At 35.0% G+C, this 27,921-nt stretch overlaps 1 protein-coding gene and 1 long non-coding RNA gene across 2 annotated transcripts in view; one reads left to right on the top strand and one right to left on the bottom strand.

The window, feature by feature from the left end:
- The window catches only part of RTKN2 (rhotekin 2), an 82,076-nt gene that overhangs the window by 11,232 nt on the left and 42,923 nt on the right, over positions 1 to 27,921 (top strand). The window contains exons 3-6 of the mRNA XM_032138136.2: positions 17,286 to 17,344; positions 21,908 to 21,961; positions 23,346 to 23,463; positions 26,840 to 27,037. Coding sequence (XP_031994027.1) covers positions 17,286 to 17,344; positions 21,908 to 21,961; positions 23,346 to 23,463; positions 26,840 to 27,037 — 429 coding nt within the window. The remainder of the gene's footprint in view (positions 1 to 17,285; positions 17,345 to 21,907; positions 21,962 to 23,345; positions 23,464 to 26,839; positions 27,038 to 27,921) is intronic.
- The window catches only part of LOC131383063 (uncharacterized), a 32,528-nt gene continuing 32,111 nt past the window's right edge, over positions 27,505 to 27,921 (bottom strand). The window contains exon 5 of the long non-coding RNA XR_009212786.1: positions 27,505 to 27,654. This is a non-coding gene — a long non-coding RNA (uncharacterized LOC131383063). The remainder of the gene's footprint in view (positions 27,655 to 27,921) is intronic.

Below are 27,921 nucleotides of genomic sequence, written 5' to 3'. Positions count from 1 at the left end.
TTTGTTGCCATTGCTTTTGGTGTTTTAGACATGAAGTCCTTGCCCACGCCTATGTCCTGAATGGTATTGCCTAGGTTTTCTTGTAGGATTTTAATGGTTTTAGGTCTAACATTTAAGTCTTTAATCCATCTTGAATTAATTTTTGTATAAGGTGTAAGGAAGGGATCCAGTTTCAGCTTTCTACATATGGCTAGCCAGTTTTCCCAGCACCATTTATTAAATAGGGAATCCTTTCCCCATTGCTTGTTTTTGTCAGGTTTGTCAAAGATCAGATAGTTGTAGATATGTGGCATCATTTCTGAGGGCTCTGTTCTGTTCCATTGATCTATGTCTCTGTTGTGGTACCAGTACCATGCTGTTTTGGTTACTGTAGCCTTGTAGTATAGTTTGAAGTCATGTAGTGTGATGCCTCCAGCTTTGTTCTTTTGGCTTAGGATTGACTTGGCGATGAGGGCTCTTTTTTGGTTCCATATGAACTTTAAAGTAGTTTTTTCCAATTCTGTGAAGAAAGTCATTGGTAGCTTGATGGGGATGGCAATGAATCTTTAAATTACCTTGGGCAGTATGGCCATTTTCAGGATATTGATTCTTCTAACCCATGAGCATGGAATGTTCTTCATTTGTTTGTATCCTCTTTTATTTCATTGAGCAGTGGTTTGTAGTTCTCCTTGAAGAGGTCCTTCACATCCCTTGTAAGTTGGATTCCTAGGTATTTTATTCTCTTTGAAGCAATTTTGAATGGGAGTTCACTCATGATTTGGCTCTGTTTGTCTGTCATTGGTGTACAAGAATGCTTGTGATTTTTGTACATTGATTTTGTATCCTGAGACTGCTGAAGTTTCTAATCAGCTTAAGGAGATTTTGGGCTGAGACAATGGGGTTTTCTAGATATACAATCATGTCATCTGCAAACAGGGACAATTTGACTTCCTCTTTTCCTAATTGAATACCCTTTATTTCCTTCTCCTGCCTGATTGCTCTGGCCAGAACTTCCAGCACTATGTTGAATAGGAGTGGTGAGAGAGGGCATCCCTGTCTTGTGCCAGTTTTCAGAGGGAATGCTTCCAGTTTTTGCCCATTCAGTATGATATTGGCTGTGGGTTTGTCATAGATAGCTCTTATTATTTTGAGATACGTCCCATCAATACCTAATTTATTGAGAGTTTTTAGCATGAAGTGTTGTTGAATTTTGTCAAAGGCCTTTTCTGCATCTATTGAGATAATCATGTGGTTTTTGTCTTTGGTTCTGTTTATATGATGGATTACATTTATTGATTTGCTTATGTTGAACCAGCCTTGCATGCCAGGGATGAAGTCCAGTTGATTATGGTGGATAAGCTTTTTCATGTGCTCCTGGATTCAGTTTGCCAGTATTTTATTGAGGATTTTTCATCAATGTTCATCAAGGATATTGGTCTGAAATTCTCTTTTTTGGTTATGTCTCTGCCAGGCTTTGGTATCAGGACAATGCTGGCTTCATAAAATGTGTTAGGGAGGATTCTCTCTTTTTCTCTTGATTGGAATAGTTTCAGAAGGAATGGTACCAGTTCCTCCTTGTACCTCTGGTAGAATTCGGCTGTGAATCCATCAGGTCCTGGACTCTTTTTGGTTGGTAAGCTATTGATTATTGCCACAATTTCAGAACCTGTTATTGGTCTATTCAGAGATTCAACTTCTTCCTGATTTAGTCTTGGGAGGGTGTATGTGTCGAGGAATTTATCCATTTCTTCTGGATTTTCTAGTTTATTTGCATAGAGGTGTTTGTAGTATTCTCTGATGGTAGATTGTATTTCTGTGGGATCGGTGGTGATATCCCCTTTTTCATTTTTTATTGCATCTATTTGATTCTTCTCTCTTTTCTTCTTTATTTGTCTTGCTAGCGGTCTATCAATTTTGTTGATCTTTTCAAAAAACCAGCTCCTGGATTCATTAATTTTTTGAAGGGTTTTTTGTGTCTCTATTTCCTTCAGTTCTGCTCTGATTTTAGTTATTTCTAGCCTTCTGCTAGCTTTTGAATGTGTTTGCTCTTGCTTTTCTAGTTCTTTTAATTGTGATGTTAGGGTGTCAATTTTGGATCTTTCCTGCTTTCTCTTGTGGGCATTTAGTGCTATAAATTTCCCTCTACACACTGCTTTGAACGTGTCCCAGAGATTCTGGTACGTTGTGTCTTTGTTCTCATTGGTTTCAAAGAACATCTTTATTTCTGCCTTCATTTCATTATGTACCCAATAGTCATTCAGGAGCAGGTTGTTCAGTTTCCATGTAGTTGAGCGGTTTTGAGTGAGTTTCTTAATCCTGAGTTCTAGTTTGATTGCACTGTGGTCTGAGAGACAGTTTGTTATAATTTCTGTTCTTTTACATTTGCTGAGGAGAGCTTTACTTCCAACTATGTGGTCAATTTTGGAATAGGTGTGGTGTGGTGCTGAAAAAAATGTATATTCTGTTGATTTGGGGTGGAGAGTTCTGTAGATGTCTATTAGGTCCACTTTGTGTAGAGCTGAGTTCAATTCCTGGATATCCTTGTTAACTTTCTGTCTCGTTGATCTGTCTAATGTTGACAGTGGGGTGTTAAACTCTCCCATTATTATTGTGTGGGAGTTTAAGTCCCTTTGTAGGTCACTCAGGACTTGCTTTATGAATCTGGGTGCTCCTGTGTTGGGTGCATGTATATTTAGGATAGTTAGCTCTTCTTGTTGAATTGATCCCTTTACCATTATGTAATGGCCTTCTTTGTGTCTTTTGATCTTTGTTGGTTTAAAGTCTATTTTATCAGAGACTAGGATTGCAACCCCTGCCTTTTTTTGTTTTCCATTTGCTTGATAGATCTTCCTCCATCCCTTTATTTTGAGTCTATGTTTGTCTCTGCATGTGAGATGGGTTTCCTGAATACAGCACACTGATGGGTCCTGACTCCTTATCCAGTTTGCCAGTCTGTGTCTTTTAATTGGAGTATTTAGCCCATTTACATTTAAAGTTAATATTGTTATGTGTGAATCTGATCCTGTCATTATGATGTTAGTTGGTTATTTTGCTTGTTAGTTGATGCAGTTTCTTCCTAGCCTTGATGGTCTTTACAATTTGGCATGTTTTTGCAGTGGCTGGTACTGGTTGTTCCTTTCCATGTTTAGTGCTTCCTTCAGGAGCTCTTTTAGGGCAGGCCCGGTGGTGACAAAATCACTCAGCGTTTGCTTGTCTGTAAAGTATTTTATTTCTCCTTCACTTATGAAGCTTAGTTTGGCTGGATATGAAATTCTGGGTTGAAAATTCTTTTCTTTAAGAATGTTGAATATCGGCCCCCACTCTCTTCTGGCTTGTAGAGTTTCTGCCGAGAGATCAGCTGTTAGTCTGATGGGCTTCCCTTTGTGGGTAACCCGACCTTTCTCTCTGGCTGCCCTTAACATTTTTTCCTTCATTTCAACTTTGGTGAATCTGACAATTATGTGTCTTGGAGTTGCTCTTCTTGAGGAGTATCTTTGTGGCGTTCTCTGTATTTCCTGAATCTGAATGTTGGCCTGCCTTGCTAGATTGAGGAAGTTCTCCTGGATAATATCTTGCAGAGTGTTTTCCAACTTGGTTCCATTCTCCCCATCATTTTCAGGTACACCAATCAGACGTAGGTTTGGTCTTTTCACATAGTCCCAAATTTCTTGGAGGCTTTGTTCATTTCTTTTTTCTGTAAACTTCCCTTCTTGCTTCATTTCATTCATTTCATCTTCCATCAGCGATACCCTTTCTTCCAGTTGATCGCATCTGCTACTGAGGCTTCTGCAATCTTCGCGTAGTTCTCGAAACTTGGCTTTCAGCTCCATCAGCTCCTTTAAGCCCTTCTCTCCATTGGTTATTCTAGTTATCCATTCTTCTAATTTTTTTTCAAAGTTTTTAACTTCTTTGCTATTGTTTTGAATTTCCTCCCGTAGCTCGGAGTAGTTTGATCATCTCAAGGCTTCTTCTCTCAACTCGTCAAAGTCATCCTCCGTCCAGCTTTGTTCCATTGCTGGTGAGGAACTGCGTTCCTTTGGAGGAGGAGAGGTGCTCTGCTTTTTAGAGTTTCAAGTTTTTCTGCTCTGTTTTTTTCCCCATCTTTGTGGTTTTATCTACTTTTGGTCTTTGATGATGGTGATGTACAGATGGGTTTTTGGTGTGGATGTCCTTTCTGTTTGTTAGTTTTCCTTCTACCAGACAGGACCCTCAGCTGCAGGTCTGTTGGAGTTTACTAGAGGTCCACTCCAGACCCTGTTTGGCTGGGTGTCAGCAGCGGTGGCTGCAGAACAGCGGATTTTCGTGAGACCACAAATTCAGCTGTCTGATAGTTCCTCTGGAAGTTTTGTCTCAGAGGAGTACCCGGCCAAGTGAGGTGTCAGTCTGTCCCTACTAGGGGGGTGCCTCCCAGTTAGGCTGCTCAGGGGTGAGGGACCCACTTTAGGAGGCAGTCTGTCCGTTCTCAGATCTCCAGCTGTGTGCTGGGAGAACCACTACTCTCTTCAAAGCTGTCAGTCAGACAGGGACATTTAAGTCTGTGGAGGTTCCTGCTGGCTTTTTGTTTGTCTGTGCCCTGCCCCCAGAGGTGGAGCCTACAGAGGCAGGCAGGCCTCCTTGAGCTGTGGTGGGCTCCACCCAGTTCGAGCTTCCTGGCTGCTTTGTTTACCTGAGCAAGCCTGGGCAATGGTGGGTGCCCCTCCCCCAGCCTCGCTGCCACCTTGCAGCTTGATCTCAGACTGCTGTGCTAGCAATCAGCGAGACTCCGTGGGCATAGGACCCTCCAAGCCAGGTGCAGGACACAATCTCCTAGTGTGCCGTTTTCCAGGCCCGTTAGAGAAGCGCAGTATTAGGGTGGGACTGACCCGATATTCCAGGTGCCGTCTGTTACCCCTTTCTTTGACTAGGAAAGGGAACTCCCTGACCCCTTGTGCTTCCCGAGTGAGGCAATGCCTCGCCCTGCTTCGGCTCTCGCACAGTGTGCTTCACCAACTGTCCTGCACCCACTGTTTGGCACTCCCTAGTGAGATGAAACCGGTACCTCAAGCAGAAATGCAGAAATCACCCGTCTTCTGTGTTGCTCAGGCTGGGAACTGTAGACTGGAGCTGTTCCTATTCGGCCATCTTGGCTCCACCACCGTGTGGATTTCTTTAGGGCTTTTCTAATAGATCTTCACTCAAAGTGCTCTCTGTACGTAATCAATTCTGCAAGAAGTTTTAAGTTATTTCTCAATCCAATGAAATTATTTAAAAAGTCAAATAATCTTACTTCATTCTAAAGCCTTTTAAATCTCGGGTTCCAGGAAAGAATTAAGTCCTAATGTCTCAAGAAGTTCATTGTACACATTGACTTAACTTCTGTGTATAGAATAGTGCTACTTTTGTACTACCCTTGGGAGAATTCAATAAATGGTTACTCTGTGCTTTAGATGAGGAACACAGTTGAGAAATCAGTAATATGATTTGTTGTTTTTTTAAAACCACACAATCCTGAGAATATTGGCAACTGGTTAAATGTTCTATTACCATACTGTTCTAATAATATAACAAAAACTTTGTTCTAAGTTGTGTTTGGGTATGAAACACCTAGTACACTGCCTGTTCTTTATGCTTGAACAAGCCAAAATACCCAGGCTTCTGTACAGTTCCCAATGGAGTCAGGATGTAAAAACCTTTCTGGATTGGGTAGGCAGTAGGTCGTTAGGATGAGGTGCATAGGTTGCTTACTGCCTCAATTTAGAGGTATCATGGCTTGGTTACAGCAGTCTGTTAATTTGCTGGACTTTTGACTAGTAAACTATCATTGTACCTTTTTTTCTGCCTGCTGTGGCTGGATATGGCTACTTAAAAGATGGTTTATTTCAGTCTACTTCTCAAAAAATAGCTATTGGTTTCCATTTACTGAAATAAGCATTCCAGAATCCTTGTGGTCTGATCCCAAACTACTTGCACTCTTATCTTTCAATTTCTGCATTACAAATTTATTGCAGCCAAATGCTTGATCGGTATCCCGAAAACAGTTCTTGGATTTTCACATCTCCAGTGCGTTTGCTTACGCTGAAGTGCCATATCTTCCATTCTCACTTGATAAAACCCACTTGTACTGGGACACCATACCTGCCTCAAAGTTTCCTTGATAATTCTATTCAGAAAATAATTATTCCTTTATGTCCATGGTAAGGACCCAAAAAATGACTATTTACCTCCTTTTACTTCTAGTACCATCCAAATCATGAATACCTCACTATAACATATTAAATTCTAATAGAGCTATTTATAAGCAACATATCTTCATAAATTATAAGCTTTTGAAACAGGGACAATGTCTGATTCTTCTTATCAGTGAAATAGAGATGATATTATCACCATTAATTTCACAGGATTATTTTGAGGATTTGGTGCCTGGAGCTTAGAGGCAACTCATAGCTGAGGTAACTCTTGGTTCTCTCCTTCTTTCTACCTTATATCCCGCAGAACACCCACAGTGTTGTGTACTTACTTAAGAACAATTTAATGTATGCTTCATAAATAAAGTTTGCCTTGTATCCCCTTAATGTGTATGATGAGCAAATAGGGCTTAGAATTTAATAGGAGTTAATTATATACCAGTTACTTTTTTTTTTGTCACCTTCTTTTATGTTCTTAGGTTCTTACTGTCATTTATTGGTCTAAGTGTCTGTTCATCATGTTCCAGATTGTCATTTATTCCCAACTATGTCTGCTTTTTAATCAACTTTTTATTATGAAATTTACATGCATAAAAATTACAAGAATAGTACAATCAACATCATGTATATTCTCCCCCTAGGTTGTCGAGTTAATAGCTCGCTATATATATTCACTTCATCTACTCTACCATTTTTTCTATACACACACACACACACACACACTAGCATGTGTATACATGTACACATTTTTCTTTTTTTTTGTTGAACCATTTAAAAATAAGTTGCAGACAACATGGCACACACACCACAATAATTTGGCATGGATCTTTTAAAAATAACATTCCTCTACATAATCAAAATATTATATACAAAATATTAGTAATTCCATAATAATAATCTAATATCCAGTCCATATTCAATTTTACCAAGTTGTGAGAAGAAAACTGTTTATCTTTTTTCTCCCCAAACCAGAATTCAGTCAAGATCTATGCAGTACATTTGGTTATATCTCCAGTTTCTTTTAATTACTCTGCCTGTTTCTAAAAACCCCTTGTCATTTATACTTTGAAGAGCCTCGGCGAGGAATGGTGGCTCACACCTGTAATCCCAACACTTTGGGAGGCTGAGGTGGGAGGATGGCTGTAGCCCAGGAGTTCAAGACCAGCCTGGGCAACATAATAAGACCTTGTTTCTGCAAAAAAAAAAAAAAAAGAAAGATTTAGCCAGGTGTGATGGTTTGTGCCTGTGATCTCGGCTACACAAGAGGCTGAGGCAGGAGGATCACTTGCATCCAGAAGCTTGAGATTGCAGTGAGCAACAATCATGCCACTGCACTCCAGCCTGGGGGTCAGAGCAAGACCCTGTCTCAAAAAAAAAAAAGAGTCTAGATTTTAAAAATATAGCCTTTAAAATATCCTGTGTTCTGCATTTGCCTGGTTGTTTCCTTGAAGTATCGTTGAACCTTTTCTCATATTCTGTGTTTTTGCCATAGAGGGACATTGAGTCTAAAGGCTTTATCAGACTCAAGTTAAACATTTTTTTCTAGGTGAGGCTGGAGACCATTATATGCTCCCAACTGATGCACTGTGATATCTGGTCTTACCACCAGGTAATGCTGAGTTTGAACCCTTGCTTTAGATGGCAGTTGCCAGCTTTCTTCTTCATGATAAAATGGTTTTCCCTTTGCAGTTCATAAGTAATCTGTGGGGTGTTGGAACTGGGTGCCTATTCTGTTATCCAATAAGCTTTAACTTAATGGCTTTATCATCCATTTATGATTCTTCCCTAAATCAATTATATTTATAATGGGGTTTGTAAAACTGTAATTATCTAATTCTAGTATTCCTTCTACACTTATTGGCTGATATTCTTCTATAAAGAAGGACATTCCTGTCTTTAGTCTCTCCATTCCTGGATTTTTATTCAATGTTTTATTATCATTTATAGTCACTAAGAATCTCTTACTTCCTGATACAAAAAGACGATTCATTCTTGCTTTATATTTTCCCTGCCCCATGCCTAGAGTCAGCCGTTTCTCTGACACCTGGCTCCCTTTACTGGTGAATCGTATTTTGAATGCAAAACCTGGGCACTAGGTATGCTCACGGTTCCTGGGGTATCACTGCTTCTAGGCTTTCTCAGTGGACATAGTGATGAAAGAGATGAAAAAATCGTGAGTTTATATCAATATTTATAGGTTTTTGATTACAGTACCAATATTATTACTGACAGTAAACCTACCTAGCCAAGTTCAAGATTTCCTTACAATTCTTTTTTAATATACTGAAATTATGAAAAATTTCCAACATACAGAAAAGTTTAAAGAATTATACAGTGAATACCCATATACCTACCACTAAGGTTCTACAATTAATATTTGTTTTATCCCTCTGTCCAGTCCATTTTATTTTATTTTTATTTTTTAATTTTTTTAGAGACAGGGTCTCACTGTGTCTCCCAGGCTAGAGTGCAGCGACACAATGATAGTACCTAGGACTACAGGTTCATGCCAACACACCCAGCTAATTTATTTTTTGTCTCTCAGCTTGCTTATTTATTTATTTTGTAGAAACAGGGTTTTGCTGTGTTGCCCAGGCTGATCTTGAACTCCTGGCCTCAAGCAATCCTCCCACCTCAGCCTCCCAAAACACTGGGATTACAGGCATGAGCCACCATGTTCAGCCTAATCTATTTTATTTCTTTATGACACAATTTAAAATAAGTTCTTTGCAGTTCTTTGTGTGTGTATATGTGTATGTACACATATATGTACATCCCTGTGGATATAGGGTAGAGAGTATTCAAAAATTACTTGAAATGATTGTATTACTTTGTTCTCACAATGCTATAAAGGACCACCTGAGATTGGGTAATTTAAGAAGAAAAGAGGTTTAATTGACTCACAGTTCTGCAGGCTGTAGAGGAAGCATGGCTTGGAGGCCTCAGGAAACTTACAGTCATGGCAAAAGGGTGAAGGGGAAGCAAGCACTTCCTTCACATGGCGACAGGAGAGCAAGTGAACTAATGGGGAAATGCTACACACTTTTAAACAACCAGATCTCCTGAGAACTCACTATCACAAGAATAGCAAGGGGGAAATCCACCCCCACGATCCAATCCCTCCCACCAGGGCTCTCCCCCAGCACTGGGGATTACAATTCAACATGAGATTTGGGTGGGACACAGAGCCAAACCATATCAATGAACTTTTTCTTATGGTCTTGTTATTAAATCATAAACAGACTTATTTGTTTCTGTTTGCTTTTTTTCTCTTTGAATTTAATTATATTTTTTGGATAGGTAGTGTTTCTGTGTGCTCCTTCCCAGTTTCCAATTAGTAGCTCTTGCCATGGTTCCCACCCCAAGAATCAGCCACTATTCTGACTTTTTTTTCCACTGTAGGTTAATTTTGCCTGTTCTGGAACTTAGTATAAATAGAACTATACAGTGGAGGTTTCTTTCTTTCAGCATAATGCTTTTGAGATTCATCATGTATCAATTATTTTTTTTCCACTGTATCACTTTTTCCAGTGTTGATTCTTTTCAAATTTCTTTATAGTTTTGGTCACTTACCAGTCATTTCAGGTAGATGTTTTTAAAATAGTTTTTCTATATTTTTTATTGTTTTCTGTGGGAAGATTTCTCCAGCATGAGCTACTCTGCCATTACCAAAAGAGGAATTTTAACTGATTAAAATTGCATTTTAATCAAATAAATTTTTATTTTTTCTACTTTATGGAACATCTTGAGGTTTTCTTTATGACTTAATATGGTCTATTTTCATGACTGTCGCATTGGCTTTTGAAGTTACATTTCTTTTCATAAGGGTGTAAAGTTAGCCAAAGGAGTTCGAAAGATCTGTGTTAATGACTGTGTTAGGTTTTCTGTAACCTTCCTTGTTTTTTGACCCATTGAACTGTCTTGTACTGAAACAGATAGGTTAAGATTTTTTATTATTAAGGCTTAATTGTCTTCATCCTTGTATCTTCTGTACATTGTGCTTTAGGAAGATGCTCTGTAACATTTCGTACATTCAGTACTTGTGATATATTCATTGTTAGTTGCAGCCTTTTGCATTATAAAGTGTCCTTCTGTTGTTGTCTCAGGTAATGTTTTTGAACCCGAATTTTGCCTGGTAACAAAATCACATCCTCTATTTTCTTATTTGTATTTGTTTCATATATCTTTGTCCATCTCCTTATTTTTAGCCTTTCTGACTCAGCTTTGAAGACTTGTTTCTTGTATTCATTCTAGAGTTGCGTTTTATATTATGAGCCAATCTGGAAATCCTTTTAATGGGAAAATTAAGACATTTTATATTTACTGATATAACTGATATATCTGGTTTCAGCCACTGTAATATTCTTTTATATTATGTTAACTGGGTGTATTATAATTACAGTCTTTTACTATGTGGTCTGTTTTCTTAAATTTTGGAAGCATTTTATAAGTCCTAGTAGTTACTATAATTTTATATAAAAAAACTTTATATACTGATAACTATATAATGCCCTTAGTTCTTATAAGTTTTTTTTATGTATTGCCTTTAGTTCCATGAGCCAATTAAACCTCTTCTTAAGTTACCCAGCCTTAGGTATTCCTTTATAGCAATGCAAGAATGGCCTAACTCAGGCTTCTGCTATTTTGATTTTTTCCAGCTACTATCTATGTCAAGATCAATGAGCTTGTTGTTGTATTTCCCCTACTCCACTTTTTTTTTCAAGTTGTATTATTTCTACTTTGGTGGAATGGATAATATTTACATAATAATCTTATAGTCATATCTTCACCTTTGTTTTAGTCTTTGATATGCAATTAAATAGGTATAATTTTCACTTCTTGTTCTTCCGTTGTACTTTCCAAAATCATCTCTTTTGGAAGAAGTTCATCAGCTGGAAGATTCTTCACATGAGTACAGTTTTCTTCACTTTCTTGCATGTTTAAAGTGTTTTTCTTTAGTGTTTCTACTTTTAGGGTGACTTTGCTAGTTATAAATTCCTTAGCCAACACATTCTTTCCTTGAGTTTTGTGAAGACTTTGCTCCATTGTCGTATTGTTATTGAGAAATCTAATCTTTCATTTTCTTTCCTTTGTAAATGAGTTAGACTTTTTGCTGGAGACTGAAAGTACTTTTCTTTATCTTAAAGTCTGATTATTTTACTGGAATGTGTGTAAGGCTGACCATTTGGCACATTTTGGGGCTTTTTTGATAAGTAGATTGTTCTTTTTTATTTTCAGAACATCTTTCTGAATTATACAAAAATATTATTTCTATCTCATTATTTTGGTTTTCCTGTTTACGAATTCTGATTACATATATGTTGGCTCTTCCTTGCCTGTCCTCTATGTCTATCACTTTCTGATCTTTTTTAATACCTTATTTCATTTTTGTTCTTTTGGTTCTTTTCATTCCCATTTACTATGTCCCTTTGTATACTTTTGCTTCTATATATTTATCATTGGACACCTTATATTTTAATGTTCATTTCAGAAATGATTTTATTTTTCCAGTTTCTCTCCTTGTTCTTTCCTCTCATTCTCTCCTCTCTTTGCGTATCTGCCTATTGTTTATTCTTTACTAGTCTCAAATTTTGGATTTTAGATTCCTGGTTTCTTTCATATTTGCAATAATTTGTATAAATGCACTTAATTCATTTTGGAGTATTGTGTTACGGTTTTTGTTACTTTTTATTTTTTGGAGGTGGAGTTGGTAGAGGATTTTAATCAAATGAAGAGTTTTGATTATCTACTTTTATTTATAGTATTCTGTGCGTAATTGGAGTCCATTTTTGTCCCTAATGAAATATGTAGGATTTTTCTGAGCCAAGTGATTAGGAGTCAGTTGGGAGGTTACTAGAAGGGATCACAGGATCCCTTATCCTTGAGGGGGTATGTTCCATCATCCTTCCTGGATTCCTGAAACCACAGATAATACTAAGTCCTATGTACACTATATTTTTTCCTATACATACACCCCTATGATAAAGTTTAATTTGTAAATTAGGCACAGTAAGAGATAAACAACAATAATTAATAATAAAATAGAACAATTATAACAATATACTGTAATAAAAGCTATGCAAATGTGTTCTCTCTTTCAAAATATTTACCCTTTTTGTGATGATGTGAGATGATAAATTGCTTTTGTGATGAGTTTAAATGAGATGAATGTCATAGGCATTGTGGTATAGCATTAGGCTACTATGGACTTTGAGCACAAGCACTGTGATACCTTGAGAGTCTGATAATCTAGATGGCAGCTAAGTGACTAATGAGCAGGTGATGTATACAGCATGGATACACTGGACAAAGGGATGATTCACATCCCATAGGACAGTGGGAGGTTTCATTACACTACTCAGAATGGTGTGCAGTTTAAAACTTATGAATTGTTAGGCCAGGCACAGTGGCTCATGACTATAATCCCAGCCCTTTGGGAGGCTGAGGTGGGTGGATCACTTGAGCCCAGGAGTTCGAGACCAGCTTGGGCAACATCGTAAAACACTGTCTCTACCAAATAACATAAACATTAGCTGGGTGTGGTGGCGTGTGCCTGTAGTCCCAGCTACTCAGGAAGCTGAGGTGGCAGGATTGCTCTAACCCGGGAGGCGGAGGTTGCAGTGAGCCGAGATCATGCCACTGCACTTCAGCCTGGGCAACAGAGTGAGACCCTTCCTCAAAAATAAATACAAATAATAAAACTTATGAATTATTTATTTCTGGAGTTTTTCATTTAATATTTTCAGACTGCAGTTTACTCTGGATAACTGAAACCATGGAAAGCAAAACCATGGCTAAGAGGAGAATACTGTATTTGGTTTCTTAGTTCAAGAATGTTTTTTATTATTGGAACTGTGAAGAGTAGTTTCCTTAATAAATGATGTCTTTTGGGATGCTGGTTGTTTAATTTTCTGTTCTTTGATACTAATGTTTGAAACTAGCGTTTCTTGGGAAATTAAAGTTCATCTACTTTCTTCCTTCTTTTTCTTCGTAGCCAAGGCTCCAAAGGACACCTCACTCATTCTTGTGTTTCTCACAGGACTTAACTTTTGCATCAAAGTACTTTTGGAGCCCTTTCTTTTACCTCTCCTGGAACCAGTGCTGTGGTATCCACTAGGTCTTAGACCCATTCACACTTCTTCTAGGGGAAATCCCAAGTTGATATTGCTTGTGTTTTGCAATGCCCACCTCACTCTTATATGCAAGGCTTCTACAAGCTGGTTTTGACAGTTTCAGATGTTAGTTTCCCCATTTACTGTAAATTAAAACTTGAAGAAATCTCTATTTTCTAGTTATGCTGTTGGTGTGGACTATAGGTCATTTTATTTGCTTTCCTTGTTGATCTGAAGGCTTTTGTAGAATGTGTGAAAACAATCTGATTTAGATGGCTACTACTGTTTTACAGGAACTGGTAAGTCATTCTCTGATCACTTTAACAAATGGTTTAGTGTCTCTTCTATGTGAGCCCCAACCTAAATACTGAGGCCAAAAATATAAATACTCAGAAAGTAATCCTTGTATTTGTGTAACATTTTGAAGAATGACATAGGATACATTTAAAATATTAATTCATTTAGTAGCTCTGTGAGATAGTGAATCTTTTCCCCATTTTACAGATAAAGATGCTGAGGTTAAAAGATTAATAGCAACCCACTTATATAACTAGTTAATAATGAGTAAAATCCAATTCTGAGACATTAGAATCCCTATCTACTGCCTGCTCCATCAAAATGACCATATCCTTATTTCATTTCATTTAACAGTCCCTAAACATTCATTGAGTTCTTTAGAATGTACTGAGCTGAATACCAGGCACTGGTGATAGAGCACTGAACAAAGTAGACGCCCCACCCCCATCCCCACGCACAAAAAAAGTACACACGGAGCTTATATTTCAGCAATATCCTCCATCTGTGCCCTTCCCACTGCCCCCACCGCCCTCCCACCCCGCAACCCCTGCTCAACCCAGTTCATTCTTCTTGACTTACTTCTGAAATGCTTTATTTGGCTTTGTAAAAACAATACTAACCAGTGTCATTTATAGCATTGAATTATGTGTGTCATTCAACATAATTGTGATTTTTAATATTGCCAAAACAATTTTGTGAGTTTTGTATGATTATTATCCTACTCTCTCATCCTCCAGTTTTTTTGTTCATTGCTCAGGTACTATATCTCAAAAAAGAAAAAGTATAGGTTGGAAGTGAAAATTGTGTACTTTTAGTTCTATAATAAAACTTGTATTTAAAGACATTACTGATTTTATTTTTAAGATATTTATGAAGCTATAAATTTTATACCATAGTTTTAGGATGGATTAAAATTTCATGCTAAATGTTTCTGAGTGTTTTAATTTTTACTTATTTGTATCAGAGGTAAAGGATTTTATAACCTGCTTTCAAATAATAGACTCCCATTTAGAATTATTTTAGTACTTCGTTAAGAAAATGTAAAATGCTTTCATCTTTGGGCTATTTCTCATTATAACTTGTTAATTTTGGCAAAGAAATGCTGTTTTAAATTCCCACTTGGAGCAATATAAGGAAGGAGAATCTGTATTTACTCAGTCAATTTTAATACAAATTTTTGAGCAACAGTGTGGCAGATTGGCACCCTCTTTTGGTCATTTTATTTACCTACAGGCAGAAATATAAGTAATAAAAATTAAGTTTGTCTTTTATATGTTTATCGCTATCTTTTAAATTAGCATTTACAAATCTCAGCCAAAATAATGCTCTAGACTGTGTTCATATGGATAAGGTACACTATTACCTAGCTGTGCTTTGTTTTGGTAATTTTGTGGTTATTTGCTATTTCCTCAGACTGGCTCTCTAATTCTAGCATTCAGAATTAGAATTAATATTGCAGATTTTTGAACAAGTATTTATATTAAGCAAACTATTAGCTACAGTAGCACATTATTAGACAGATAGTGTTTAACAATTTCATTGTCAATTTGGATTCATTAGAAAAACATCACATTTTAGTACCCTAAATAGCAGTTTTGTTATTTGAATTGAAAGTAATTCAAGCTTCAGAAAATTGATGCTGAATTACTTCAGTTTTTCTCCTCTCATTTTTTAAAAGACAGACTTAATTCTCTAAGATTATATGGTTAATTGAATTTATATCATAGTTTGACAATATTTGTGTATAATAAGTTTGCTCACCAATCCTGGAAATGCCTATGCAAATAATTTATAATTGCAGGGGAGAAAGCTATACTCTGCCAGGTAGTTGAATAGTTTGGAAGGGGAAAATTTTTCTTGGTAAATATTCAGCAAGTTTGCTTTTGGTAGTTCTAGTATTTCAGAATTTCATTTGCCTTCCAAAGCCTCAAATTTAATCCAATTTAATAATACCTAATGGATCTCAACTTTAGCATAATCTATGACCTATTCCATAATACTTAAGTTACTCACTATATTTGAGCTTCCTTGTACTTTTTCACTGAAATAAGTATTTTAAGAATTTATATTATGCATTGCTCATATAGGTATTTTTAGAAATATTACTTTCAAATGCCAACCAATTATGTTTGTATTGTATTTCTTGTACAAATTTGAAGAAATTGAGATTTGTGTTTGATTTCTAGTGGGCCTTTCAGTGTATTATTTCACTAAAATAGATAATAAACTGTTCAGTTGAACTGTTGAATTGAACTTTTTACTCTGTGAGGAAGTAATAAGCAAGATAATCTTCTCTGACATTACAAACTAATATAAAATGTTGAACTTCGCTCTTTTTAAAATTTATGATTCAGTGAAACTTTATTTTGAAATAAACAATGAGTATTTGTATGTTTCACTGAGTGAATTCCCTAGTTTTAATACCAGATATGGCCATAAAATAATTAGGTAGAATTCTGAGAATATATGGCTTTAAATATACTGCGTTATTTTAGTCATACCTAATGTATAATTCTATAAATACTATGTAAATATCTCATATAAACTTACGAACTTTACATCAGTAAATTATTTTAGCTCATTTGAAATATATGTCACCTATGTATTTATGAGTTTAATCCAGTAAAGGGGCAAAAAAGTTGGATGATATATTTATTTTCAAATTTGGATGCATTATAATGAATATATTGGCAGTCTGTTTAACAGACCTACTGAAAGCAGTGTGTTGCTGTCATCCTCTTCTGAAAATTACTTAGATAACGTCCCATTTCAAACTCCCATCCAGTCTTTTTCCAGAAGCCTTCTTAGAATCAAACAATATCCAAATGGAAAATTTCCATCTTATCACTTATTTGAAGTAACAAATTAAATTAGCTGGTAGTTAACGAGCTGACCAAATTAAATAGGAATGAAAAATACAAATAATACTCTTAGAAATATTGCCCTGTAAATGGAATGCTAATCTCTAAATGCAGTTTATTAGGAAAATAGGATATTAGGGAAATAGTCAAAGATTGGATTGTTTCTATTTTTAAAGTTTTCATGGTAATAAAATATTCTAACTTCAGATTTGGAAGTGTCTTATATCCCCAGAATTTCCTTTGAATCATAATATTTTTCTCTCTAAATTTTATTCTGTCTACAGAGCTACTCTGTTTCTCATCTTAGTTTGTTAATTTATTGTTTTAACATATGCTTAGTTCTTTGGAATCTTGGGGAAATTAAATATGATATTAAATATGATTATACAGCAGAGGGTACTTTTTTGGATATTTATCAGGTTCTATAAGGATAAGATACTCCTGGACAGCAAATTGCATGATTGGGAAGTTCATTAACTTTTTCAGGCCACTGTGTCTGGTAAGTTAGAAATGTAATTTATGAAATTGTGATCTAAGGTATTATACTTCTGGGGACATGGACAAATATTGTACATCTTGTTTACAGATACAAATGATCACAAAAGTCTTTCATTGTAAAGTACCCAGTATACAGTCACCAAGGAATATAAAGTTGATATGAAAAATCAGGGAATGGCTCCAAATATTTCTTTTAACTTGCTAACTGTTGACTAAACATCTTAAAGTTTGAGTCAAATAGTTTACATTAACTGGAATTCATTATTATTCATGGATATGCATTTGCTTTTAATATTTCGACATTTTTGAAACACTGTTAAAACAATTGCTTATTAGAGAAGATCTTTTTTCCATAAGTTTTTTTGTTTTGACAGTGATGTGAAATTTGAAAGTAAAGAACGAACAGCATGTAAAGGAAAGATTGCCATATCAGGTATGCTATAAATGAATCTTTTATATTGCTGAATAAATTCTGTAACTACATGGTGGATTTTGTTTTATGCCCTGTCTCCGTTCTCTTCATTTTGTTTTTCATACCTCTATCAGAATATTTGTTCTAAAACACTGTTTTCAGCATTATGTGCTACATGTATATAGAACTTGAGAGTTTAAGAAAACTGTTTCATACGTTACATATTCTACAGTTTTCTCCCTAGTGCAGCCTTGTAAAATAGGTAGAGTAATTGTTATTTTCTACAGACTCGGAGGCTAAGTGACTGAGCTAGGCCAAACCCAAGTCTTTTGACTCTGTTCTTTTCCTGCTCAGAAGCTGTAATAATGTTTATAATGTTTTGTCTAGGTCAGAAGTTCCGTGAGGTTTTGGTACCATGTTTATTTTGGTCATCACTTTATACCCAGAAGCTAGCATGGTGCTTGGCTCATAGTAATTGCTCAGTGACTCTTGGATGGATGGCTGCTGTTCATTGCCTGTAGTGTAAAGACCAAACATTTTTCTCCAGTCTTCCATTTTGACCCAATTTTTTTTCTAGTCATATCTTCTATTACTCCTAAACATAAGCTGTCTGCTTTAGCAGACATTTCTCTCCTTGTCCTGGCAACATAACCCATGCTTCTGACACCCAATTAGCTTGCGAAATAACTACATTCTCTTAAATATCTGTTTGTTTATCTATATATAATATAATCTCTGTTACCGTTCCAACTAGAAAGGATGTTTCCTTTCTCTGAATTCCTAATACAGTTAGGAGACCCTTCACCACTAGATGGCACTTATGCTGTGCAGTCTCAGTTTCTCCAAAGTGTTCAGGAAGCTAAAGACAATGGCTTGGAGATGCCACAGATTGAAATGAATACATGGCTGACTTGTGTGTACACTAGTCAGATAATGCACTTTTACAAATATTTTCTCATCAGTACATTTTTGAAACAACAGTATATACCTCCACTGGTCCTTAAGTAATCACTAGGTTATTGGCTGAAAGTCTTGTACTAGAGAGCCTGCTGCTACATTTGAGGCACTGTCACCTAAGGAACTGTTTCTAGTAATATTTTTCTGGATAAACAAAATTATCACACAAGACGGTAGACCTACATTTTACAAAGTACATAAATGGCCAAAATCTGAAGAATTGCATTCAGCTAAGCAAAATATTCTTCAGAAAATAACTGGAATATGTAAAAATTTGTTGCTTGTTTTATAGTTATTTATATTTGTTTTTATCTTTATAATACAAAACAAAACATGTTTTATCCTTGTATCCCTTTGCTATCAAACATGTACTTTTATGTGGTATTGTTCATTATGTGTAGTAAATTTTTTGTGAATAAATTACTATAGATCTTTGAGATTTTATAAAAACTAAACATGTCCTTCATTTCTTGCTTCTAATATAGTGCCACTCAGTATATAAATGAGATATGTTAAGTTGCTGTTAAACACTCAAATGCCATGATAGTCAACATCTATCGTCATTTCATAACAGTTTATTGATTGTAGCAATTCGTAATATTAGAAATAACTGTACATTTAGAAGGAGGCTCTTAAGTAAAAGTATTTAAAATAAAATAAAAAACTATTTCCTGCCCACAATTACTCAAGTGTAAAGATTGAACTTATTTCTGCATGTGTTTCTTCTTTCCAAAAGATAATTTTAAATTAAGGAACGGAAACTCTGAGAAAATCGGATACTTACGTAATGTCTTTTCATCTTTGCCTAGACTTAATTATATTTTGTATGTGTTTGTAAAAACAAAATAAAAAATGAATTCATCTTTATACATCCATTTTCTCTTGATATTGGGATGAAAAGGTGACCTTCATTTTGGTAAAGATGAATATTTGCAACAAAGTTTCATAATGTTTTGAGATTACATTGATAGCCAGAAAATACCTGGGTTTTCTGTTTCCAGCTACACCACTCCCTGGCCAGGTCTTTATGAAACTAAATCACAAATTTACACTTGTTATTTCTGCTGAACACCAAATATTTACCGTATGTAAATGTAGTATTTACCATAATTATATTGTGGTAATTAGCTTCGTCACCGACTACTAATTTAATGAATAAACCAAATCAGTTCACCAAGTACCTTAGTTTTCACTTTTGAAAATGATAGACAGACTTCTGGGACTTGATAGCATCAAGTCAGCTGTCTTATTATGACTCTCCCAGTTTACCATTAAAATGTCAATGAAGACATAAAACAAGACAAAGGTTAGAGTACTGTAAACTGAAACTGAGCCATTTGCAAGAATGTGGAAGGAAGTTCTATCATTGGAAGCTGAATTCAGAAATAGAGTTGATGGGTTACAAATCCATTGCTATCTGAAGAGCACAAGACTAGCTGGAAAATCAGTATCCAACTTCTCTTGTGGAGCTGATATCCACCCTCCTCTCTTAGGCATGGCATAGAAGAAGGCTGGCCCACAGGTTGTGGGTGTACAGCAAAGGAAGTCAGGATCCATGTCCCTCCCATGATAGTGTAAATAGTTAATGCTCTGTTAATCCTAACAGAGCAAAAACAGCTGTGAATAAGAACAGTTGTGAAATGAAATGAGTCAGCAGCTGTGGTCAAGCAAGAAGAAGTGGACATTTTGGCAGGATATCAGCCAAGTCATAATTACAAAACAATAAAGCATTCTCATAAAAATCAAAAACAAAATTACAATGTCTGTTATGCCAATGTAATTTAACAATTTTAGAAATTCTAGCTAAAATAATAAGAATAAAAGATGAAACTATTGAAAATAAATAAATTGAATACTGTTTGAAGATAATAGATTGTAGGCCCGGCACGGTTTCTCATGCCTGTAATCCCAGCACTTTGGGAGGCCAAAGCAGGCAGATCACTTGAGGTCAGGAGTTCGAGACCAACCTGGCCTACATGGTGAACCCCTTGTCTCTACTGAAAATCCAAAACTAAGCCAGGTGTGGTGGTGCATGCCTGTAATCCCAGCTACTCCGGAGACTGAGGCAGGAGAATCACTTGAACCCCGGGGCAGGGGTGGTAGGGGAGGGTGGAGGTTGCAGTGAGTAGAGATTTCACGATTGCACTCCAGCCTGGGTGATAGAGCAAGACTCTGTCTCAAAAAAAAAAAAAAAGATAATAGATTGTAGACTTACAAAACTTAAGAGAATTTAATGCAACACTATTTGAATGAATAAAGAATTCAGTAAAAGTGACTGGATTCAAGATAAATATACAAAAAGTGGTAGTTTATCTTAAAATCAACAATAACTAATTAGAAAATGTAATAGTGAAAAAGATATCCTTTACAAGAAAACCTCCAAAAAACAAAAATATTAATTATTCAAGAATAACCTTAATAAAAATGTAAAGATAAATTATTATGCTATTGTATATAAAGACAGAATATTATAAAGTTATCAGTTCCCAAATTAATTTGGATAATGGAATACTAATAAAACACTTGGGAAAGGGGGATTTTGACAAAATTTGTTCTAAAATTTATATAAAGAAATTAGCAAGTTAGAGTAAGGTGTTTTCAAAAATGAAATATATCTTACAAATTAGTAAGTATATTATAAAGGTGTAATAGTTACAATAGCATAGTGTTGCCAGGCATGATGGCTCATGCCTGTAATCCCAGCACTTAGGGAGGCCAAGGAGGGCAGATTGCTTGAGCCCAGAAGTTGAAGAACAGCCTGGCAAACATAGTGAACTCTGTCTCTACAAGAAAAAGTATAATAATTAGGCAGCCGGGCACAGTGGCTCACGCCTGTAATCCCAGCACTTTGGGAGGCCTAGGCGGGCGGATCACGAGGTCGGGAGATCAAGACCATCCTGGCTAACACTGTAAAACCCCGTCTCTACTAAAAATAGAAAAAAATTAGCCAGGCGTGGTGGCACATGCCTGTAGTCCCAGCTACTCGGGAGGTTGAGGCTGGAGAATTGCTTGAACCCGGGAGGTGGAGGTTGCAGTGAGCTGAGATCGCACCACTGCACTCCAGCCTGGGCAGCAGATGGCGCACACCTGTAGTCTCAGCTACATGGGAGGCTTAGGTGGGAGGTTTGCTTGAGCCCTAGAGTTCAAGGCTGCAGTGAGCCATGATGGCACCACTGCACTCCGGCCTGAGCAACACAGCAAGACCCTGTCAAAAAAAAAAAAAAAAGAAAAGAAAAGAAAAATAGTACAGTGTTGGTATTTAGCTAGATAGTAATTAATAAATGATTCAAATTCATAAAAGTATAGCCAAGGAACAGACATTTACTCAGAATGGCATATATGATAAAGATGTCATAATTAATCAGTAAGGAAAAAACAAATTTTATATATGGAGTTAGAACAGTTACTTTTATAAGAAGAATATATTTTTACCTCACAAAAATTTCACAGATAAACTTTTTAAAAGTACAAACTATGAACAATATCTAGAAAATGTGCTGTTAAATAATAACACTTTATTTTAGCTTTAGTAGTCAGAATTATTATGGAATGCAGAGGTTCAGGTCACTATAAAGAATAAAACTTACCAAAATTATTACTTGCCATTTCTTTTTCCCTTCTTTATAGATATTCGAATACCACTAATGTGGAAAGACTCTGATCACTTCAGCAATAAAGAACGTATGTATGATTTTAATTTGTAATTGAAATGTTTTCTTTAGTATGTAGTATATCTGATTATTGAGAAAAAGGACTGCTTCCTTGCTGAAATAAATTGATGTCATTTGAAAGAATAAGCAGCATCTTGAACTGTTTTCTGATTTTTAATATAAATATGTTGCAGTCACTTGATACTAATTAATATAGTGCATATGTAGTGTACTTTTAGTTGTTGACAGGAACCAGTGCAAGGACAGTAAGTACCGGGTTCAGAGTGGAAACGGGGGAGGGGAAATAAGGAACAAAAGAAAATGTTTAGCAAATAAAGGTAAAGCCAACATTTCTTGTATTTGACCAGAATCTGGAAGATTTTTCTGCCTTATTTCATTACTTCAGGTTATTTAACAGGATGAAATAAGGAAAGATTTTTAGCTTGATCTGATTTTTTTCCTTCAATATTTTATGGTTTTATATAGTCTTTACAAATCCATGTATTGCTTAGGTCATGGAAATTTAACCTCGAATGATTTCTAGCTGTTAGAGGCAAAGCAGGAAAGATATGATAATACTTTATCTTTCTTGTCTATTGTGATAGCTTTGTTCCTTGTACTTTAAAAACTGAATCATATTAAGCATAATTAGTTTTATATGAAGAATTTAAAATCAGGTTAGTGTTTATTATTCAATTAGGAAATATAATTTATTTTACAAAGGAATACATTTGAGAATTAAGTCAAGCTTTCTGATTACTAAAGAGAGTAAGTTTTTCTGAAGAGCTACATTTTCTCAATAATGAGGATTTAGCCTTTTAATCACCTAATACTTTTTAAAACATCACCAAATTAAAAGGCCCAGCAGCTATGTTTTTTGTGTTCTCATGTCTATTTTATTGTTTTGTTTTGTTTTGTTTTTCTTGTGGTTTCCTCCCTTGCTGTTAGTTTGGTGGAAAATATTTTGCTGTTGTTAATGTGCCTACTCTGAACCTCTTCTAATAAAAAACATCTTTTTCTTAAATAGACTTGGAAACCAAAATGACAAAGGTAGTAGTAGTGTGTGTGTGCACGTGTGCACGCCCGCGCATATGTGTATATAAAGTTTACTATTAAAGCTTAAGAAGTTTAATAGGAATAAAATTTATGAGTTTGGTGGTTTCTTTAGGCTGCTGAGAGGCCTGTATATTTAACTTTATTTTTTGCTTTCTTATTTAATTGTTGTGTTCTAGTTGAGTAAGGTATTCCTATATACTGGCAGAACAGTCACTGTAAGACTGAAGGGTTACAGTATACAATGTATGAAAAGAATCTCTTAATAATATTTAAGCTAATATTTTTCATTTTCAAGTAGATTGTAACATAATGATTTATTACATGGATTATTGCTTAATATGTTGTTATTTTTCCTCCAGGATCACAACGCTATGCCATTTTTTGTTTATTCAAAATGGGAGCTAATGTGTTTGATACTGATGTGGTGAATGTGGATAAAACAATCACAGATATATGTTTTGAAAATGTAACCATATTGTAAGTATTTTTTAATCTTCAGAGAATAAAAATAATCTAAAATTCTTTTTTAAAAGGAGGTTCTTATTATTGGTTCTTTGGATTCTTTTTATGTTTAAGTGTTCTTTTTAAATGTTTAAGTGATCTTTCAATGTTTAGCATGATTTTAAAAATTACTTTGTTCAGAAGAAGTCCATTTCTCTATCTGCAGTTTTCTGATGTGAAATAAAAATGGAAATCTTGTAATTACTATTAGCAGTAAATATTTGACTTATTAGATATGACCCATTTTTAGATTGTTAATAAATGTAGTTGTTATTAACTAAGCTCTGCATACAACAGAATATCCTGTAATGTTATTCGATATAGAGAGAATTTAAGCATAAAACAGGATTTTTATCTCATGTAGGATATTTGGTTGCAGAAATACTAAAATAGTATAGCAACTTTATTTACAAGATAGTCCTGAAGTACATGCTATAGGAAGAGCACTTTGAAATTTTGGGGTGTTCTTTTTCTTATGGTGCACTTCTTTCATGTACTTCAAAACAATAAAAAAAAAAATGGGTGATCCTCAGGGCTGTTTTTATTGTCCCTGCTCTTTTACAGGCTCATTTTATTGTGGTCATAATACAGAACAAGAAAGAACTCCTTGGGTAGCCATTGAAATCATTTTTAACTAACATATTCTTTCCTGCCCTCCTTCAAAGGTTCTATGTGCCTAAATCAGTGTGGGATTTGTATTTTAGACTTTTAAAGACACGATCTTTAGATCTAAATGTTAATAGCTACTATTAATATAAAAATCCATGTGCATGGTTTTTGCCATTTTCAGCTGTGGAGCTAGACAGGTGAGATTTCGGAAGCCTAGTTTTGTCACTCACATAACATTAAAAAAACCTATAGCAAACCGTATTTTGTGGCTTCTGGTCCAGTGTCTCATAGTAATAGTATAGCCTGGAAAAATAAAATGCATTGTTCTGAGTTATAAGTAGTAATTCAGGCCTTCTTACAAGCTGTATTGAACCAAAGGAATTTATTTAGGGTCCAAAACATATCCCCAAATGCTTATATAATTGAGGCTAAAAAAATTACTTTTTTCTGGGTTATCTGAATACATTTATTTCCATTATCAACTATTGCTAGTGAATTTTTTTTTTTGGCCAGAATTACCAGTTAATGGGCGCTTTTCTTCACATCATTTTGCTATTGTTTGTTTTGATCATGGAGACAAAAATCAGACTTTTTTTTCCAGGGAAAGAACAATAGAAGTTACTTAGGAAGACAACACATGATTTATAATTTTTTGAGAATTCTGTAAATATTTTAAATTGTACTAAAAATAACTGCTGACAAATGTTCTAAATGTTGAAAAATGTGCTTTTTGTTATGATTGTTTTTAATAAGTATTCAATATTTATGAATCTCTGGTTTTTCTCTAAATATTGACATTTGTTAGTCATTACCAGGAATACTGTATGTTTAAAAGTTGCCAAATAATAAACTAAAAATAGCTGGAAGCTATTCCTGGGATTTATTCAAACTATAGATTGGCCATTTATATCTTTAAAAGTCTGTGCTCCATTTTGTAAATCTCTGAAACTGATGGATCTTCCATCTGCAAGTAACATCTGCTGCTGATGGACCTCTTTTGCAGTCTTAAGTATATTTTATTGTTAGTAACACCACCACAGTCTTTAATGCTAAAGGTAGTTCAAAGGTAGTTCGTTGTGTTTGAAAAAGGGTAAAGCCAATCTTAACATTTGCTAAAATTGCAGAATTTTGCATATTTATTTAATAAATATATATCTAGTACCTTCTACATTCCAGGCACAATACTAAATTAAGAACACAAAGATCACCCAGACAGCACCCATTCTCAAGGAGTTCATGCTTTGAACCATATTTTTCCCCTATATAACCAGATAGTAAAATGTTATTTATAGTTATTAGGTACAAAAGTGGGGGAGGGTCGGGGCACAGTGACGAGTGCACTATAAGTGACTCTTTATAAAGAAGAAATGAAAACTAAAGGTTTAGCAGATTTTTTTTGGAAGAACAGTCATTTCAGAAAATTACACATATAAATACCTTAAAAATGTATTAAAGGAATGACAAAGAGAAATAGTATTGGCAACAAAATGACCAGGGTATTTTATGCTTTCTTTAACATACCTATGTATATATTGGTTAAATTAAGTTAAGATTGCCCTAGTTTTGAAGCTGATATCTCTGAAAGTTGCAGTAACTCTCTCAGGCCATTTAGGGGCTAAATAAACACTGAGAGATTCTGTCTCATTAACATATATTAACATAAACTTATTCCAAATTCTTATTTTTTTCCCCATAAACCTTGCACTTATTGAGGAGATTTTGCAGTCTTCTCTTGGCTCCCCTGCAGCCTTTTATTTATTTTAAAAAGAAATTTTATTGTGTATATTTGAGGTTTATAACACGATGTTACAGGATACATATAAATAGTAAAATGTTACTATAATCAAACAGATTAACATCTATCATCTCACGTTACTTTTTGTGACAAAAGCAGCTAAAATCTAACAAAAATCTCTAACACAATTTTATTAACATTCACCTCATGTTTTTACAGTACATTGTATCTCTAAACTTGTTCATCCTACATATCTGCTATTTTGTGTCCTTTGACCTATATCTCCCCATTTCCTCTCCCCCAATCCTTGCCCATGGTAACCACTATTTTTTTCTCTATTTCTATGGTTTTGAGCTCTTTTTTTTTTTAATATTCCACATATAATTGAGATCATACAATATTTTTATTTCTATGCTTGGCTTATTTAACTTAATATCCTCCAAGTTCATCCGTGTTGAAGCAAATGGCAGGATCTCCTTTTTTAAGGCAGAATGGTTGTCCATTGTGTGTGTGTATACACACGTACCTTATTTTCTTTATCTGTTTTACCATTGATGGACATATCTTGGCGATTGTGAATAATGCTGCATTCTTATAGTTTCTTCAATATCTTGGCTATTGTGAATAATGCTGCAATGAACAGGGGAGTGCAGATAACTTCACAAGGTAATGATTTTATCTCCTTCGAGTATAAACCCAGAAGAAGGATTGCTGGATCATATCGTAGTTTCCTTTTTAATTTGTTTAGGAACCTCTATACTGCTTTCCATAATGACTCCACCAGCAGTGTACTAGTCACTGTACAGTGTACCCTCGTCAACAATTTATCTCATGCCTTTTTGATAATAGCCATCCTTATGGGTGTGAAGTAGTATCTCATAGTGGTTTTAATTTTTGTTTTCCTGATGTTAAATGCTGATTTTAAATGTTACATAAACATAAAAGAATGTTATAATTTTATTTTCTACTGAGTTAAATTTCCAACATTATGAATGCCCTTGTTTTTAGTAATGAAGCAGGGCCAGACTTTCAGATAAAGGTGGAAGTATACAGTTGCTGTACAGAAGAATCTTCTATAACCAACACACCAAAAAAGCTAGCTAAGAAACTCAAGACATCTATAAGTAAAGCTACAGGAAAGAAAATAAGTTCAGTGCTTCAAGAAGAGGATCATGAAATGTGCTTGCTCCTCAGCTCTGCTGTTTTGTAAGTTTTTAATACTGTATTTATGGTGACATAATTATATATTTGTGATATTTTAAAGTATTATATGTGAAGTGTATGTTTACTTTATAAATGGAAAAACATCAGGAAACAAAAACAAAACTTAGTTGTTTGACATTTACTCAACTGAGGTATACTTAATACCCTCCTTTAAAGGTAGGAAGTTGGGTGAGAGTGTTTTTAGTGATTTGGAATTCTAATACAAGTTGAATATCCCTTATCTGAAAGCCTTCAGACCAGAAGTGTTTTAGATTTGGACTTTTTCAGATTTTGGAATATTTGTGTATACATAATTAGATATCTTAGGGATAGCACCCAGGACTAAACATTACATTAATTTTATATATATATATGTATACACACATACACACACACACACACACACACACACACATACCTTATACATATAGCCTGAAGGTAATTTTCCATGATATTTTTAATAATTTTGTGCATAAAACAAAGTTTTGACTGAGTTTTGACTTCAAACATAACATGAAGTCAGGTGTAGAATTTTCCACTTGTGGTGTCATACAGGCATTCATAAAGTTTCAGATTTTGGAGCATTTCATATTTTCAGAGTAGAGATGCTCAGCTTGTATCTACCAAAAAAATGAAACGTTGGAAAGGAACTATGTATATGTCAAAGTATTTCTTTACATATTAATCTACTAATTAAATTGCTGTATATATGTCATGCTTTATTCTTATACAAAATATTTTATCTCTTTTTAACAAAACCACATTATCATCATCATACTTAACTAAATAAAAAATAAGTCATTAATATCCAGTCTATATTCATATTGCCCAATTCTGGAAAAAATCCTGTTTTGATTTGTTCAAATCAGAATCCAAACAAGGTCTAT

Source organism: Hylobates moloch, unplaced genomic scaffold (assembly GCF_009828535.3).
Source record: "Hylobates moloch isolate HMO894 unplaced genomic scaffold, HMol_V3 SCAFFOLD_3, whole genome shotgun sequence".
Lineage (NCBI taxonomy): Eukaryota > Metazoa > Chordata > Mammalia > Primates > Hylobatidae > Hylobates > Hylobates moloch.
Note: the sequence above shows the minus strand (reverse complement) of the source record. Positions and strands in the feature narration are given on the sequence as shown.